General features: G+C 29.3%; 1 protein-coding gene across 1 annotated transcript; it reads right to left on the bottom strand.

The window, feature by feature from the left end:
- Positions 1 to 13,616: 13,616 nt before the first annotated feature.
- On the bottom strand, positions 13,617 to 15,996 carry LOC137832676 (ethylene-responsive transcription factor ERF054-like). Its single transcript, XM_068640980.1, has one exon. It carries the CDS (start codon positions 15,551 to 15,553, stop codon positions 14,303 to 14,305), a length of 1,251 nt encoding a protein of 416 aa, XP_068497081.1. The 5' UTR covers positions 15,554 to 15,996; the 3' UTR covers positions 13,617 to 14,302.
- Between the last annotated feature and the right edge of the window lie 3,811 nt (positions 15,997 to 19,807).

Below are 19,807 nucleotides of genomic sequence, written 5' to 3'. Positions count from 1 at the left end.
AGGAATAAATGAAGAAAAAAACATAAACAATTATTGCACGCATGCATTCAAAAAATCAAAATATTAAACTAAAATAAACCAATTATTAAATGTTCACTATAGTAATTATAAAATATAAATATTTAAACCATTTAATTTAAAAAAAAATATTCTACTTAATAAAAATTATTTTAATTTTCATTTATAAACAGTTTATTAATCAATGTTAATAAAAATTAAATACTCATTAACGAAATCATAAGATCAATATTTATTTAAATAATGAAGTAAAAACATGTAAATACGAATTCAATTTTATTTAATAAAATAGATGTTATAGCATGTATATATATATATATATATATATATATATATATATATACACTTTGTAAGTGGAGAGAATATAATATAACTTATTATAGAATAATTTTTTTTAATATTTCCTTATTTCGTTTGGAATTAATATTAGAGAATTTTATTTCTATATATTTAAAATTTATTACATTAAAATAAATAATAAAGTAAAAAATTATTTTATTAGAATCAAGAAAATTTATTATATTTTAAAATGTTTGGAAAACAAGTTTAGAAAAAATATAAAGAAATAAGGTTATATAAAAGTCACACTTGTACATGGACTTCTAACAACATGAGAGCCAATTATGCTGCACTAAAACGTATTTCTACTAATATAAAGAAATATTATGCTGTCAAACACTCAAAAGAACAATTAAAAACAAACAAAGAAACTATGTGTATGCTAAAATGATGGCATTAGCATGATAAATACAATTGTAACAGCCAAAAATTAAAGAAGTCAATCGATATAAAATGCTTGTGCACTCACAAGTCTTCTGTCTCAACTAATTAAGAAGGAATGACAGTTTTTAACTAAAAAAATCAATTATTCGTTTTAATAATTTCATAAATTATATATTATGCATGTATAAATAGTTTAGGCTTCAATTTAATGTTCCCATTTTAATAATCTAAATACTGGGAATTTTCTATTTAGTCCTTTATTTTAGAGGGATGCATGAGAAATTCTTTATTCAAGAGGATCAAATAATAAAAAGTCGTAATATTAAAATTATCAAAGAGAAAAATCTCAAAGGGACTAAGAAAAAAATGAAAAATCAGATAAAAATAATCTAGTAAGAAAATAATAGGTAAAACGATCACTTGAAAAAAAGTAAAAATGAGTGACCAAACAAAAATTACAAAATTTTTAAAATCATAAAACTTAAATAAACCTGTTTTTATCATGTCTCAACCATAAATTTTCAATCAATAATTATCACTTCGCAATTTTTTATAAAGTACCATACACATTAGGCTAAATTCACATTTACGATTTAACTCAACTATTAACTTTTAAATTAAAAAAAATAAAAACACAACTAAAGTTCTAATATAACAAAACAGACCTAGAAAATCAAAAGACTCAAAAGCTCAAACTTTTATATGCTAATGTTGTTTAGTATGAAGACTCTAATTAAATAAAAATTCAACCATACACATTTGTTATAATTTTTTCTTGGCTCTTATTCATAATTTTAGTTTTCATTTTACATCTTGTTCTTAGCACACCATGTCATGATTTCAACCTAGTACTTATAACTTAGTTACAGTTAGTCTCTAGTTAGTTGCGATATAACTATTTAGAAACTAGACAAAATATCACATTGATGAGAATTTGCGTTTTTTTTTTTATCCGTAGATGAGAATTTGCGTATACCTTAGTTAGAGAGATCTAATATTTATGTGTGGATTTTTTCTTTACAAAAGTAAAGTAATTTTGTAAACAAGATTTTTAAAATCAAGTAAATGGACAACGTCAACGTAGCACGATTTTAATGTAAAATATAGTGTTATTTTAATATAATTTTGTTTAAAATTTAGTGAAGTTATGTGATTTATACACAACTTCAATGTTGATGAAGAAACATGACTTTGCTTAGTCTAATATTTTTATTTTTATTTAGTGAAGTTGTGCTAGGATTTAACAAGTTTAGTTGGTGGCAGTGAAAGTTAAAGTCGTACATGGTTGGCATGACTTCAGTTATTTGTACATTGCATACAAATTCATTTATTTTTACATTGCACTGTACACCACTAACACGACTTTACCTTGAACTTTTTTTCATTTTCTTTTTGTTTTGTGTTTTTTATTAAGTGTTTATATAAAATATATTTATAAGTATAAATATATTACTTTGTTATTAATAACATTTGAAGTGATTTATCAATAACATATGAAGTGATTTAATAAAAAAAATTAATTATAGTAAAAGTAAGAAATAGCAGTTGATTGTTAAAATTTAACAACTATGAAAATAACATATATTAAAATTATGGAAATTAATAAAGTTTGTGATCAGGGTTATAATGGAAATTAAGTTGTGTAATTTTGTGTGCATTTATATATATTTGTTGTCTGAAGTTATTATTTTGAATGCAAAATAAGAAAGAAAAAAAGGTTATGAATGGAAATTGAAATTAAAAGTTGAATTTCAACATTATTACACGAGGAGAATAATTTATTTATGAGATGACGTGTGATAAGGAGATCTTCTTTATCTTCTTGTTCTTCTTTTTTGGTGATGTATTGTAGATGTGGGAGGAGGTGGAACTAATCATTATTGTCTTTGTCTTTGTCATCATTATTGTGACCTTGACTATCAGACCGTTATGAGGGTATTGTCAATCAATAATAGTGCCATGGATGAGGAGGGATTATATGTAGATGGATGTGTGAATGTTGAATTTCAAACATATTTGGTGGACCGGAAAAATCATTTGGTGGATTGGAAAAAACATCTTGTTGATTATGAAAAAATGTTGCATGTTTGTGGAACTTGCTAGAAAAGAGACTGGAAAGGCATGTGGTGATGATCCATGTACATGGTCATTGGAGGTTGTTGAAAACTAGACTGACTAGACCAACAAAATGAATATTCATAAAATTGTTAACCATAGAAAAAAAACCCAACATGCTGATATTGAGATTGAGGTTGAGAATGGATAGTGTTCATTGACATGTCGTACTGTCTAGAAAAAAAGCATTTTTTTATACAAGTAAAACTACATCATGAAATGTGTTAGGAAATGAATTTACATCGTCGTTGGATGTTTGTTGTGGAGGCAACATGTGACATATAGTATGGTTAATGTACCATTGCATGTACGTTGTGATGTCACGCAAATGGCCATTACCATTGACCTAAACACCTTGAATGAGTCGATTGTGTTGACCATAATCCATATTACTATCCACCTTTCATGGTATTGTGGACAATACCTCCTTGTTTTGCCCCGCATATCTTCTTTATGAAGCTGATATAAATTTATCGGATCAATTGGAATGGTTTGGTGAAACTGAAATTGTCACATAGCCCAATCAGCTTGATGAAATTCAAATATGGAAAAACAAATCAATGTAATTACTACTCGACTAACATTATAAACCTTATCAATAATCAAAGGAGCGACATCGTCCCTGGTGTAAAAAGTCTAAAAGAACTACAATTTTTTTTTCATTATAATTAGTAAACAATTTAGGATAATATTATTGGATGTAAGTTTCATGTGTTAAAGAACTTGTTTCGGTTGTAATTGGTCCAACATCACCTTTATTAGAGACATAGTACTCGTGGTGGGTGTTCCATTTATGACGATGCACATGACCACCTATCGTAAACAATATATGTTTTATTTAGGCTGAAAATGTTAAAAATGAGTCAAACGTGGGTTTTGGGAGATGTAATTGTATACTGATATTTATACCCTTTTGCAAGTGGTAAACCAAATCTAGTATCAATTTTTTCTACGGTTAATGGTTGGATAGGTGGAGACAGACATTTAATGCATTCTGAAACCCAATAATGTAAACGTAGCTCACAACCTCCAATATTGTCTTCATTGAAGTTTATTCCATGATCTAATGCATGAAAAGACAGGTCAAGTTAATCAAACCCCAACTATAATTTGAGGCGTTGTTTAAATAAGCCAATAATAATAAATACATCAATTGGACTTTGCTGACTGATGTGTCTGACATGAGTAAACTCCCAATGAGTGAAAGAATATGTGTTCATGCATATTGAGCAACCACATCATTGGTTGCATCATGAGGAAGTTGACGAAAGTTGTTGTCGAGTCATGACAATCTAACAATTGTTTGAATATTTACACAAAGTTGCCACTAGTTAATCCAATCATAGGTTCTCTATTAATGGAAAGACCCAATTGCAATGTGACATCTTCTAAAGTCACTTTTATTTCTCTATGCAGAAGATGAAATATATGTGTCTCTGTTCTCCACCTCTCCACTAATGCATTAACCAAGTGAATTTTGATATTTATAAAGTTGAGTAGATATCCAAATTCAACAACATGCATCATATTTTTTACTCGTGGATCAATGAAATCTACATGCTTTATTACCTAGATAACATGTTATCTTGGAAGAAGTAATCTTCCAAAGCTGGCTTAATAAGAAGTTTTGTTTTACTTGTTCAAGAGAAACTGTGTGTGTGGTATTTAGTAGATTTTGAGTTGTTAATTTACACCCAGTTATTATCCAAGCTTATATGATTCTATGGAGATTACTCCTGCTGTATGGACTGCCATCACTGGACTAAAATACTTAGGAGTAAGGATCAACAAAGGAAACACAAGTATTGTGGAGGATTTCAACAAAATACAATACTATGTGAGTTGTCTAAAAAATCCTCACTTGAAAGTGAAGGGTTTTCATGTTGGTGCCTTAAAATTGAATGAAAGGATCACTGCCTTCATTGTCACATGGATGCTCACTCCAAGGGGGAATAATCATGTTGTCCTCCCTAAAGAACATAATGAAGAACATCAAAGTCAATTGGATCCATATCTTCAAGGACCATATGCTAAAGTCTATGAGGTTAAATGATTATCATTTTCCTTATGTTGTTCTTGTATCTAAATTTCTTCAATATTTTGAATTTGATATTGATGAAGAATGGTTTACCACCTCATAAAATTAATAATGGGTCTCTTAGCAAGATGAGATTCATCAAAGTTGGTGACAAATGGGTTAGCAAAGAGGAAGAACAAGTGGGTCCTTCTCGTGAAGATCAAATTAAAATAAATGATGGACAACAAGCTGCACCAAATGCTGGAAATCAATTTGAACTAGAACAAACTGAACAATGTATTGAAAATCAAACTGAGAAAGTTGTTGATCTGAATTATGAAGCTAGTCCAATGTTGGAGTTGTAGAAGATTATGCTCTGCATGCACTTGTGGGCTATGAGCCACCCACAGATCATGAGATTCTTATGTCACAATTTGAAAGATTGAAGATCAACCACTTGGACAACATGACAAGTGACCAAAGGAATCACTATGAGTTTTGTGCAGCCAAGATGCTCAAAGTATCAATATGCCTCTTTGTATGCTCGATGGTCTGTTGTTTTATCATTTTGTTTTCTAATTGTATATCTCTTCTCTTTGTCTATTTGTGAAGACAAGTAGGGGGAGAAGGTTATGGTTGATTTGGTTATATTCTGCTACATTCTGTTGTTGCTACTCGGCACTAAAACACTTTGAGTTTTTATGGTTTTTCTGCATTTCTGAGTATCCAAAAACTAGCTCTTTGTGCTTTGTGAATCTGTTTTATCCTGCTTCTATACTTGCATTGTATAGTATATAATTATGTTTTGCAAGAGCTTTCAAGTTCTAAATCTACAATGCAAACAAACTAGAGATTTGTCTTCATCAAATAGGAGGAGATTGTTGAACAATTTGCTTTGATGCTTCCAAATCTGATTTGAAGACTTGGAGAACTTGTTGTTGTGCTTGTGATGAGAATCAAATAAAGGAGGTTTTTATTAATGAAGGAAGAGGACATTCACCCTCACATTTGAAGTTCTTCCTTCTAGTCTTCTCAAAATTAAAAGAATACATAAAATAAAGATGAGGCCCAAGCCCAAAGCCCAAGCCCAAGAAGGCCAAAGCCCAAAAAGCCCAAGTCCATCCCATGAGGGGCAAGGCCAAGCATTAAATAAAAGAGCATCATTTGATTTACTCTTGTAGGAGGTGTGGATATTAAATAAAGGAGTATGAATATGTAAAATAAAGTCACATTGTCCATGTGACTTAGGAGAGTAGGTGTAGGTGTAGTTTTTAGGAGGTGTCATAGTAGAAAAAGGTCACACCTCCCATGTGACTTGTTTTTGGTGGGAATTTCAAATGAGTTTTATTTGAATTTTCCCACCTATTTTCCAGCACCCTCACACTATAAATAGAGGTGTGGGCTCTTGTAAAATTCAGAATTGAAATTGGTAATAGAGAAACTCTACTCCATTTGAGAGAGAATTGTGAGAACTTGTCTTCTCCTTCACCTTGTCTTATCTTGAGTGCAATTGGTTCTCTCAAGTGGTGGCACTAGCTCACTTATCTTGGAGCCTTCACCATCCAAGTGGCGTGACCATCAAACCAAGTCCTCCATCTCCATAAGTTCTTCTTTCTTTCATCTCCTAGCTCATTTGATTCTAAATCATGTCTTAGTTTACTTTTCTAGCATTTTCGTTCTGTATTCTATCTTGTTTCTGAATTTGCTTCGGTTCATCTTTGCCTTGGCTGTTCCTAGTTGTTTCTTCTTCATTTCTTGCCGTTTGTTCGGTTCAATTTCAGTTTTGAAGCATTCTATTCGGTTCTTTTGCTTTTAAACACATTTTAATCGGTTCAATTGGCAATAGATGGATCTTCCATATGAGTTTGGTGTTTGGTGCAAGTTTTGGTGAGTTCTTAAAACATAGAACATTGATCCAATTCTATTAAAAGTGCCTATTCTTTATCCAACTCAAGTTGATTCCATAAAATGTCAAAGAATCATCTCTATCTTGCTATTGATTTCATATCAGCTTGTGTGTGTTGTTTAGTAGCTTTTGAATTGTCAATTCATATCTTGTATTGATTCAAGCTCACTTGATTCTTTATCTCTTTTAAAAGAAGTGTTTTCTAAAAAGCTATGAAATTTTAGTTAGTTGTTTTTCAAATCAATATGCTGAAAAAGCAGCTACTCAAAGGTCTTGATACTATAGCAAGTTTTTTGTTCAGTTGATTTGTCGAAACAACTGGTTGTATGACACTTAGTGGTTTTCAAAAGGTTTTGAAAAAGTTTTGGTTTATTTTGTCTTTTATGTCAAACTGAAAAAACTAGATATTTTGATAAAACAACTAGTTGTTAGATATGAAATCTTTAACAGAAAAATAATTTAAATCAGTTTTTTTGTAAAACAATCTGTTGTTTTTCTAATAGAATTATAACAAAACCAAAAACATATTACTACCACATCATTTATGATGAACAATGTTAAGATTTTTCAATAACGTGGATCACATTGAATTTTAAAGTAATTATGTATAGATCAAATAAACAATTTTTATAAGAAGAAACTAAAGATAAGATTTAATGGGTAATTAAATCATACACACAAATATAAATATCTAAATGATAATGTATACATGAGGAAGGTGTTTCAAGCCAAGATCAATTTAAGCCCACTTGGATTATTCCAGATCTTTCTAAAGATTGGGAGATCTATTTGTAAAACTATCACATAAATAAATAAAAAAATAAGCATGTCAATTACTGGGGACTTACATGACTTCAACTTGACCATATAACATGGATTTATTTAGACTATTAAAGAAGTTAATATTTCCATGTGTTCTGTTTGTATCCCAAACATTGTCTGTAATAAAAAAAAAGCAAGAAAGTAAAAAGTGGAAATGTTATGCAATTTATGAATTGAGCTTATATTATAATATTAATATTTTTAAAATTAAATATGCATAAGAGGTAATACGACTTTGTTGTTCGTAGTTATGATTAGCTGTCAACTGCTTTCAGACAATGTAGTTTATGTAAAGATTGATGATAAAGTGAGAACGTTATCTACATATATCATAAAGAATTATCACCCTACAAAAGAAAAGAGTAATTTATTGTACAAAAGCAATGTGACATTCATTGATATCACAAAGTGTTTTAGTTAACTTTAGTTGAAATTTTTTTTTATCGCTATATCAAATTCTATTTCAAGTTGCATTTGATGAAGAAAAAAATTATGGTTTTTCAAATATTTGTATGATGAAACTCAAGTTTTTTTTATCTCTTTATGTATATTTGTGCTAGATAGTGAATATAATGAGTTGCTTGTGTTTTGTTTGTCAAATGTACATTACTGTTAATGAAAAATTAAGACTAAACATGCAATGAATATATGTATGAATAATTTGGAATGATTTTTAAAATTGATTGTAAAAACAATAGTTTTAGGACTAATTTGATTTAAATATTTGTCCATAACATTCCATGATGATTATAGTATATGAATTGAATTGCTTCACATGTAGTTGATATTTTCATAATAAGTTGAGATGCATTTAACTTTTTCAAAATGGTTGTTAATCATTACATTCATAAGATATTGTTGTTTGTGAGATTTTATATTACTTCACAATAGTGTTTCATTATAAATATTGGTTCCAAATCAACTCATCACTTCAAAATGAGTTGAAAACCACTTTTCTTTTTCATAATCAATTGTACATCGATGAAGTTGTAAGACCAAGTTGGTTGAGAGGTTTTATATCACCTCACAAGGAAGATTGATTATAGGCACTGGTTGAAAAACAGTTCATATTTTGTAAATAATCATGTAACCACTTGACTTCTTGAAAAACAGTTGTACATACTACAATCGTAAGATTTTTGGTTGTAAGGTCTTATATAAGTCATTATGGACTTGTTAAGTTAGAAAATAATTTAATGTTTTGAAAACAAGTTCAAAATGTTTGCTCCGTGTTGTATATTAGCTTATACTTTTTATGATGAACTTGCAGAGAAATGGATTGTAACTGGATGTATAACATGTTTGATCCTTCAAGGAGAAACCTATTAGAAAACACTAAGGTTAAGAAGTGTACTTTAAGCCTAACTCAACCTTATCAAATTGACTTATAAGATGATGTTTGCGCCTACTTATATATTATAAAATGTTCTTATTTTTAGTCGATTTGAGATCTCCAACACACTCCCTCACGTTCAGATCCTCCAACTCGTGCGTGGAATGTATTATGGGTGATCTGATAGCGACCCAAAAGCAGGTGACCTGATAAACCCAACAAATACTCACTAAAATAGGCTCTAAATGGCTCTGATACCATATTAAAAAATATATTTTAAGCCTAACTCAACCTTAAGAACATCCACAACTCCCCAATTTGATCTTATCATTTTTTTATCATCTAAAACCCTTCTATAACTCAAAGTCCTTCTCCTAAGTGACCAGAACAAAACCCTACAAATTTTTTAGAATACCAAAAATACCAACTAAAAAACATATTGTAGTAAACCATATGCTTCCACCAACCATAGATTAGAGAACCTCCAAGATTCTCATTACTCCCTTAAAAACCATAGAATATGAAATATAGACTTCACTTTTGAAAGACCCAACTCGCTCCCAACTTTCCAAATTACAATTTGGATGTATTTCAAGACTTATTTAGTCTTCTAACAGCTAACTAATTTCTACCACTTTTTAAAAGCCTTTATGGCTTTGCCCCATCTAAGTCATCTTCACGCAAACATAGGCTATATCAATTTAATTACTCTTTTATAAACTACTATATCATCACGCCTTTAAATAATTTATACATATATTTACTGTGAGATGAAAAAATATTATGCATATATTTTATTAAAATTAAATTTATTTATTTATTAATTCTTACAAAAATACAAGACATAAGATATGAAACAGAAGAGGGAGTAACGTTAACCAAGGTTAATATTAATACTCATCAATGTTCAAAAGTCTGGATCTATAAAGATTTTTATAGAAACCAACGAATTTGGGCCGTAATAACGCCATTCATTGTTGGGCCCATATGCAGCTTCTCTATTACTGTTTCTTCCTGCACCTCCATATGTTCTTCTGCCATCCTCATTTAAAACATGAAAATACCCTTTTATCTTTCTTGTGTCACCCAATAGAGTGGCTTTCGGATTATGTAATCCGGACACACATTTGAAAAAAGACTTTCAGATTACATAATCCGGAAGCTAAAAAGTCTTTCAGATTATGTAATCCAAAAACTAATCATGCATCTGAAAAAAGCTTCCGGATTATGTAATCCAGAAGCTAATTACGAATTTAAAAAAAGACTTCTGGATTACGTAATCTAAAATATTACAGAGAGATATTTTTGGAAATAAAAAAATTATAGAGGTGAGAGAAAACATATGTAGGTGTAGGAAGAAACCGTCCTTCTCTATCATTGGACATGTTACTTTTAGCCTCCTCTTAACTATCAACCCAAATACCATTAACCATAACACAAATCAACCATATGAAAATGTCACTAGTGGATAGAAATTTAGTATATGTTGATTAAATGATAAAAAAAGGAAATAATAATAAAATACAAGAAATAATAAATATATGCTTCTATTTAGGATAAAAAAGGAAATAATAATAAATACAAGACAAAAGTTGGGTTACCCTTGGCTATTTTAATGTCTCGAGCATAAGACAAGTCCTTAGATGGACCAAAAATTTGAATACATTAAAAGATTTTTGTTTATGAAAACATCCTAAGAGACAACACAAACACACTGTGTTAATCAATGAAAATATAAGGAGAAACCTTAAAGATGGGTCATCTTAGCAAAAAGCCTTTTGGATGAAACCCGCTTGAAAGGTAAATCAAAGCTAGAAGCCAACTTTAACATACAAGCCTATAAGTATTGATCAATAAACTTCGAGACACTTGTTATATAATTGCATTTCTCTACAATGGATGCTAATTTGTCTAATATTCTCATATTAGTGTTTAATTGACCTTTATATTCTTCAATTTTATTGGCTTGTAATGTAAATAGTAATTATTTTCAAAACTTTAATGCATTCTGTTTACTAGTTGTTTATTTAGTTCAGAACTTTGCCCTTAATAGTGTGATTAATGAGTTATTGATATTTATTAAAAAACTTTCATGCAGAGTTGTTCATATCCTTTATCTTTAACATTTTTGTATGATTTTAAAATAAAACCTTCTATAATAAGACCAAACAATCTAATAATGATCCTAATAACATAGTTAATAAAGGAAAGGAAACGCTGCACATGATTAATCTCATTTCTATTATATATTATTTGTGATATTTTGTACTTATTTTTGTTTATATTTTTATATTGTTTTTTTCATATTTTTATATTGACCACAAGAATAAAAGAAAGCACAATCTTTCATATAGACTTAAAAAAGAATAATCAAGTTATTATTGATAACATAGATTGAAGGAAACTAATATTTGAATTATTTAATAATGTCAAGATGAAAATTGCTCAACAACGGTTGTATTCTTGAGTAATTATAAATATAAAACAAAATAAAAAATGAATGTAAAGAACATATCTTAATACACAACTTGAATTTTACATTCTTGAAAAATGCTTGTAAATCTATATTCTTTGTTTTTGGTCTTTGTGTAGTAGTTTGGGGAAAGAAATCTTTTAATATTCTTCATTATATTATATGTGAAGGTACCTTATAAGGAAATTTTTATCTTATATAATATTATACGAAAGTTATTCTTTATGTTCACCTTCCTCATTATTATTATTATTATTATTGTGGAAAGTGACAATTAAAAGTATTTGCACTTCTAAGTTTAAAAAAATAAAAAATGGTAAAAAATAACTTATATACTTCTTTTTAAGTAAAGAATAAAATAATAATTAAAGAGAATGCAAAAAAAATAAAATAATAATTAAAGAGAATGCTTTAGAGATATTTCAACCATTGTACAAATGTCACAATCACGCATGTGATATTCTATTCCATTGGATTATTATAAACTTCAAAAAATTATAAGAACAAAATCAAACAAAGTTAGAACTAACTTGTCTAAGCTTCAAAATGATAGTCACCTCTTCCAAACATAATAGAATATGCATCAAAACCTACTTATAATTTACACCAAAACTAACCTTCATGATCTAGATAATCCTATATTACCTTTTGCAAGTCTTGTAATCATCATGCACCTTTCATTCTCATCTTTCCATAATGTTTCTTCTTATGAAATTTGACTTTTTGCAACTTACAATTTGTAACTTGTATACTTGTTTAGTATTTATAGTTTAAAGTTTCATAACCAATTTTTAGTTAGGAAAACTCATTAATAGATTATTAAAAATGAATATATATTTAGGTTGATTGAATATAATTTTATTATCATTTATCAATGAACTTTCACTAGGAAACAATATTTTCCAATTTTTTTATTGATTAATAACGATTAAATGTATTTAAAGTTGACAATTATAAAGGTTTTAAGTGCAACAAAATCTTAAACTTTGCCTAATCAACAAACTGCCAAGACTTTGAGCAAATTGTTTTCTTGAAGGTACATACTTAGATTATTGTAATGATAATTAAAAAAAACCCATAAAAAAACAACAACATCACTACTTCAACCGAGAAAAAAAAAGATAAAACATTAAGTAACATTTTTTACTTTCTCTTTAACAAGTTACATATATTTTATAATTTTACTTTATCTATTTAAAGAAATTCAGAAAATAGGTTGACAATTGTATGGCACAACCCAATCTTGGTTTGTTTTCAAATTGGAATCTCCTATTTTTATACACATGCATCTATTTAATATTTAATATGTTCACCCCTGGATACTAGATATAGATTAATTTTGGTGTCCATAAATAGCTTTTGTTTACAATATTCATTGCTCTCAAAACCTTTTTAAGATACCTACCTTCACCACCATCACCGTCCTAACCATCAAAAGACAAATAGAAAAATTGACCAAAGCATTGAAACCCCAAATTTCTTTCTAGTTAGATTCTTGTCAGTTATTATACTATACATCATTATCTTTAATTAAATATTAGTCTCTAAATAAAAAAATAATGACCTAATATAAGTACTATGATTAGGTTAATAGCGATAGATTTAAATATTTAAAACGAAGCCGTAAGTTCAAATTTTTTATTTTCTTCGTATATTATAAAACTTAAAGACCGAAATTATAATCACTTTAAAATATTTTTATTTAAAAAACTATAAAATATATAAAATACATACATATCTTTTTATAATATAGATTAATCTAATATATGAATTTGTAAAACAATAATGATTTAATTAGATATTTTAACAACTTTTAATTAACATCATTAAATTAAAATAACTTTTTTTACTAGTCCACTATTGGGAATAACATAATTACTATATTTATTTTATGAATGAATATGAAGGCAAATCCAAACTATAATAGTAACATAACATGGATGTTCATAGGAAGAGTAGGTTTTTCTTATTTTTATTCTTATTTGTATAAACAATTTTGATAAGATGGTTACTTGAATTTAAATGACTTATTTATGATCCGACAATATAGTATCTGCAGACTGATTTTTATTAACTTTATTTATAAAACATATTACTTTAATCTTAATACAATAAATTAATAAATTAAAAATATAAAATTATAACTAAATAATTTGATAGCATACATAAGATAAAATAATATAATCCAAAGAAGAAAGAGTTGAAGGTGTGGCGATAAAGTCGGCATAACATTACACCAATTATCTATGAACTGGACAAGCTGAAGAATAAACTAAGAACCATTAAAAAGGAAATCACAAAAACGTTTCCTTCTTGGTCATGCATAGTTAAAAGCAACAAATAGTACAAAAGAGCAAAGAGAATAATGATATTAAGAAACCCAAAATCAGAAAAACTATAACACTAGGAACAAGGTACGAGTCTGAAGCTGAAAGGCCATTTAAAATATGAAGCCTAATCAAAGCAGAAGTTTCCTGGAAATGAAAATTGTATGCCTCAAACATCTATGATTCAAAGGTTGCTGTTCAAAATATCAGCAACCAGTAAGAACAAAATAAAGTTGGTGGGGTGGGGTTATCAATTTTGTCCTCATATGTGAATGTGGCGAAGCTTCAGTAACCGACCAAGATAGAATATCTGATGGGGTTGTAGTTATCAGTTCAGGAGAAGAAAGAAAACTAATGGGAATCTCTAACTGCAGGAGATTTCGAACTGACTCAATTCGAAGTGAATGTTAACTGAATCAAGCAAGAGAGGTGTATGGTTTAAAAAGTTTCTTTAATTGTTCAATATGAGACTTTATAATAGTTCTCCAAACACTATCCAAAAGAAGGAGTAATCAAAGAGATTCTAATGCTGATTCTAATATTAGACATGAATTTTAATCTTAACCATTCAGAAGAAGGGCCTCATGGGACAAGAGGGAGAGGAAGAACCTGGTTCTGTGTTGTTGTTATCTTGTTGTGTCTGAGAAGCAGCACCGGCTTCATGACGGAACTCTTGATGAGGTGGATTCACAAAGGGAAGTTGTGAATGCAAAAGAAGATTGTTGTTGGGGTCTAAATCATCCCACACGGGACTTCCCGGACCCCAACCTGCAGGAATTGTATTGAACCACTCTCCCCAAACCAATTCCTGAGGCTGTGAAACTCCTTCCTCGGTTTCAGCATTCTCTTCTGCTAATGTCTCAGTTGGTGGCACGTCCTCACTCTCAGTGTTGGTCTCTTCTGGAACTGGCTCAGGTTGCTTTGTGTTCTGGCTTGATGTTGATGTTGAACCTTCGTTGGAAGAAGAAGCAGGAGCAGGTGGGGATGGTTCTACTTTACCTTTGTTAAGGAAGAGTTCAGGGAAATTGAGCTTAGCATTTTCTCCTCTAAGCTTAAAGGCTTCACGATCATAAGCCATAGCAGCATCTTCAGCAGTGTCGAAGGTTCCAAGCCAGAGACGAGTTCTATTGCGAGGGAGACGAATTTCAGCAACCCATTTGCCCCAATGGCGTTGCCTTACTCCCCTATAGAGCTTGGTGGCATTCAAAGGCTGTCCTTGAGGCCTTAACATTGGTCTCCCTTCATGCCCTGACCGGTTCATCATCATCATCATCCTCCCTCTTGGACTCAAATTGAGTGCGTCATTCCAATACTGAAGAAGCTGCTGCTGCTGCTGCTGCTGTTGGAGCTGTGGTTGGTTTGATATGGTGGAATCTGGGCATAGGAATGGTGGATACCCCATGTTCTGTTGGGATCCAAACGATATCATTTGTTGCGTTGGCTGAAGAGGGGGACGAAAAAGAGGCAAGTTTGGGGTTCCAAATGAGTGTGGGAATGATGGCATTGGGTGTTGAGAGCCTTCAAAAGCAAAAGGAAACACTATTCTTGATGAAGGAGGTTGGAGAGAGAGCATAGAGGAGGATGATGAAGAAGGTTGTTGATTGGGATTTTGGCGTTCGGGGCTGCGGATTTTCTTGAGAGGCCTTTCTGAGATAGAAGCATCATCAAAAACTGGCTTCCATTGTCTCCTCCCTGAGCTCAAATCCACACCCTTTCTCTTCTCTTTCTCCGAATCTTGGCCTTCACTTTCACCAAACACTTTGTGCTGCTGGGTCTCTTCAGCACCCTCCTTGCTGGACATTCCACTGTTATACGCCATGACCACCACCAATTAAAAGACAGAATTTGAGAGTATTGGCTGTGATTAATTAATCTCCGATCAGAATACAAAACAGAATCGGATGGCAAAGGTGGTAGTTTTGGAAAGACCCATGTGAAAATGTGTTGTGTGTAATCAACAAATAAGCAAATAGAGAGTGGAATAGTGTCTGATGATGGGTGTGAAGGTTTGAGTTGAGAGAGTGAGAGAGAGAGAGAGAGAGGAGACAGCAAGTGGCAAAAGCAGAGGAGTGAAGGGGGTTTATATGGGAGAAAGCAGAAAGGGGTTGAAATCAAACTTTTTCAAGTTAATGCAGGAAAAGTTGGACAGTCAGTGGTTGGCTTGCGTGGGTCCCACGCGCTTCTTCTTTTGCTTCAACATCAATCTCTGACTCACCTCACTTCATTTGCTTCACAGTCACTAGTTGTGTTGTGAGGTCCGAGGGAAAAACAGTTATTAACTGTTTCTGTCAGTGCCATGGTGCGGCAAACAGGGATTTCCTCACTCTATGCTGTAACATATTGTATGAACCCTGTTGCATTCAATTTCCTATCTTAAACCATGCTATTATGGAGAAAATACTAATCATATTACATTGATAAAAGTTTGAAAAGTGTGTCCCTCAAGTGGCTTCGTCCCTGGGTCCGACACAGGTGACATGGGATGGAACCAAACACATGTATATGTGGTTTCTCTTTGATAAAAATCATGTTGTCATTAAAATAAAATCTTATTGAATCGTTCATATTATAAGAGACTTCTGCCTTAAGGAAAGAGATGTTAATGTGGCAGCTCTGTGGCACTTGATGAAAAGAAGGATTAATATGATAACTCACTGTTCTTGCTATGGTGGAAGTCGAGTGTTTGTGTGAGGTGCTTTATAGGGTCAGATTCTGATAATGCTATGCCCGGTTTCTGAATGTAAAAATGTCTTCCAAAACTTGTTTGCCCATTTATTGAAAACCAGGGAATACCATTTCAGTTCATAACTTGCTGGTGATTCTGCCTTATTTTACTCTTTAGTTTATTAAAAAAACTCATTTCATTCCTTCATTTTTTACATCTTCTTGACTTTATAAGTGAGTGAATATGCTGAGTCGTGTTAAATAGATGAATTCATTCTTTATATATGGATTATTTATGACCAAAGGTCAAACTACGAAATTGGTGTAATTTGAAATCATTATTATTAATTTATATTTTTTTTTATTATCTATTTGGGTTAAGACTAAGAGAAACGATATTAAGAGAGAAGTCATCAAAGTGAGAAACGATTTGTACAAAAATATGAAATTATGTTGATGATGTATGATTTTTATGAGTTGTGTTGAAGTTATGTGTCACTTTGTTTAATTATGTTAATTAAAGTCGTGCAACGTGACACCTTCAATATAAAATAATACAACTGAAGTTTTGTCATTTATGTACAACTTCAGTTTAGCTTTTTTATTTTTTAAAAAAGGAAAGAAGTAGGTTAAGCTTTTTTTTAAAAAAAACATCAAGAATTGATTTTAGTTATTGGTTTATAAAGTTTATGATTTCTGCAACGTCCAACATATTGCATCACACCAAAACATGTTTGCGACGTCGAACATATTTGCTACTTCCACTATGACACCTCCATTAGCATATCATCTGCTTTCATCATTGCATTGTTATTGTCCGTCGTTGCCTTCATATGGGTTTGATAATCTACCACCTGACCAAAACCAATCGGAACCTACTGACCATAGTCTACAACAAACCAAACCTACACCCCCATGATGACCATAAAGGTTGAGAAGGAGAGCACCATGTGATACTTCCTCCCATAGAAAATATTTTTTCATTTATGTAATCAAAACAATCAATATTTATATGAATGTTCGTTATTTTATTATTCTTGTTTCGCTAAATTTAATAATACAAATTTCTTTATTCAAACAATAAGAAATACAACATAATTACATAAATAATATATATTTTAAAAAAATCTAATCATAGTGTCTTCAAATCATCAACTATAAACTCTAAAAACCAATAAATTAAAACCAATTCTAGATTTTTTTTTTAAAAAAAGGCTTAACCTAATTTTTTTTTTTAAAATATAACAAGAATTCAAAACTAAATTTGTGTATAAGTGACACAACTTTAGTTATATTATTCTACATTGAAGTTGTGTTACCTTAACACAATTTTAATTAACATAATTAAGGAAAGGTTTGCAAATGACAGACAAATTCTACACAACCCGTAAAAAAATTTATACACCATAGATAAAACTTCATTATTCTATTCAAATTGTTTCTCTTTTAAGAACTTTTTTCTTAAAATCGATCCCCTACCCACAACTTAATCCAAATAGATAATAAATAAAAAAATTTCCCAAATCGTAATAATAATTTTAAATTACACTAATTTTTTATTTTAACACTAAAGTAAATTTCATTTTGTAATATATATATATATATATATATATATATATATATATATGAAAAATGTGTCAAATAATAATGTGCTATCAATATTTATTAAATTGTAAATTAGGTTTTAATAGTTTTAGGATGTGATAGAAGAATATCCAGTACAAGAAAAAAAAGAGTTTTTTTAATATTCACTTATTTAAAATAAAAAAGTATAGCTTAAACAGAAAAGAGTAAACTTATACGTGTTAATAATTTTTTTAAAAAAATAACTTCGTAATTTACGCACGTACATTTATTTCAATAATACAAACTCACGTACTAAAAAATAGGGTTAGTTTTAGTTGACACAATTTTATGAGTAATTTGAAAAAGTCAACTCATTTGTTTTCATGATAGGTCAGCTAATAAAATAATAAAACAAAAAAAATAAAAAATCAATTTTTTATAGTGACTTTTATCGCTTTTTATAAGAAAAAAAAGGGCCAAACATCTATATCATTTAAATATTGGTGAATCACAACCATATACAATTTATACAATTTATGTTATGAAAGTTAATAATTTAATACAAGTTAGACTATTTTTATGATATTTTTATAATATAATAATTAAATTATTCAATTATTTGTTTATAAAATATCTTTTTTTTATTTATTTTCGTAAGTTATTTATTTAGATTTTTGTAATATGATATTTTAAATAAATAAGGAAGAAAAGCGTCACTTTATTAAATATAAATGAAGTGGATATCATCTATTAAAAAAATTTAAAGAAGATAAGAATCTTATAGATAAATATCTATTTTAAAATTAGAAAAAATATAAATATTATTTAGTATATTTAGTATAACAGTATAAGACATAAATATAATCTCTCATAAATTATATTAAATAACAGAGAACTCAATTTGAGTGGTTAAACCTATTTTATGGTTTCAAACTATAACAATTTCAATGATTAAATACAATCGATAACTATGTTCCAAAATATATAAACTTATTTTAGGTGAATCTAATTCTTCTCGTGAACCACGGTGTTTGCTCCTTCTGAACCTAAAAGGTTCAATAATTAAACCACCCACCTTACCAAACTACGAAGAACTTTTCAACAAAATCTGCTTCTCATATTCATTTTTTCTTCATAGCTTGGTAAGGAGAATAGTAGTGTACCTTTTATCAATCTTGCATAGTCTTTTTTTTTGGTAAAATTTACAATTTATATTTATATAGACTGAACACATAAAAGTTTTTATATTGTATATTGTTATGTATGTAATATTGTTGACTTTTGTGGTGATGATGATTTTAAAGGTTATATTATTGACGTTTTTACTTGTTCAGTGTAAATACTTAATTATATGTTAAGTTCAATTTTGTAAAAATATTTAAAACTTATAAATTTTTCGTTTAAAAGCGTAATCTATGATAATATATAAAGAAGATATACACAATTTCTTACAAATTTTACTTTTTAAATAACTACTTTTTTAAATTTAAATAATTACTCATAATAAAAAAATCATCAACAAAATAAAAAAGATTTGACCACAATAAAATTATAAAAAGTATTAGTTTATAATTACTTCAAATAAATTTTTATAATTTAATATATTTTATTTTAATAATTATTTTAAAAAAATATTTCTTTTTGTCAAAAGAAAACCGTATTTAAATTATTTATTCTTTAATAAATTAAAAATAATTTATTTAATAAAATAAATAATTAAATATTTCCTCTTTATTTTAAAATAACTAAAACTTCTTCTTTAAAAAATACCGGTATATATGTACAATAATTCACCCTTTAATATATATAGTTTATCCTTTAATAAATAAAACTAATTTATTTA

Source organism: Phaseolus vulgaris, chromosome 11 (genome assembly GCF_000499845.2).
Source record: "Phaseolus vulgaris cultivar G19833 chromosome 11, P. vulgaris v2.0, whole genome shotgun sequence".
Taxonomy (NCBI): domain Eukaryota; kingdom Viridiplantae; phylum Streptophyta; class Magnoliopsida; order Fabales; family Fabaceae; genus Phaseolus; species Phaseolus vulgaris.
The sequence above is the reverse complement of the archived record's forward strand: the minus strand, read 5'-3'. Positions and strand labels throughout refer to the sequence as shown.

Excerpts from the sequence above, each read along its gene's own strand:
- LOC137832676 (XM_068640980.1), bottom strand. The coding sequence starts at position 15,553 with ATGGCGTATAACAGTGGAATGTCCAGCAAGGAGGGTGCTGAAGAGACC.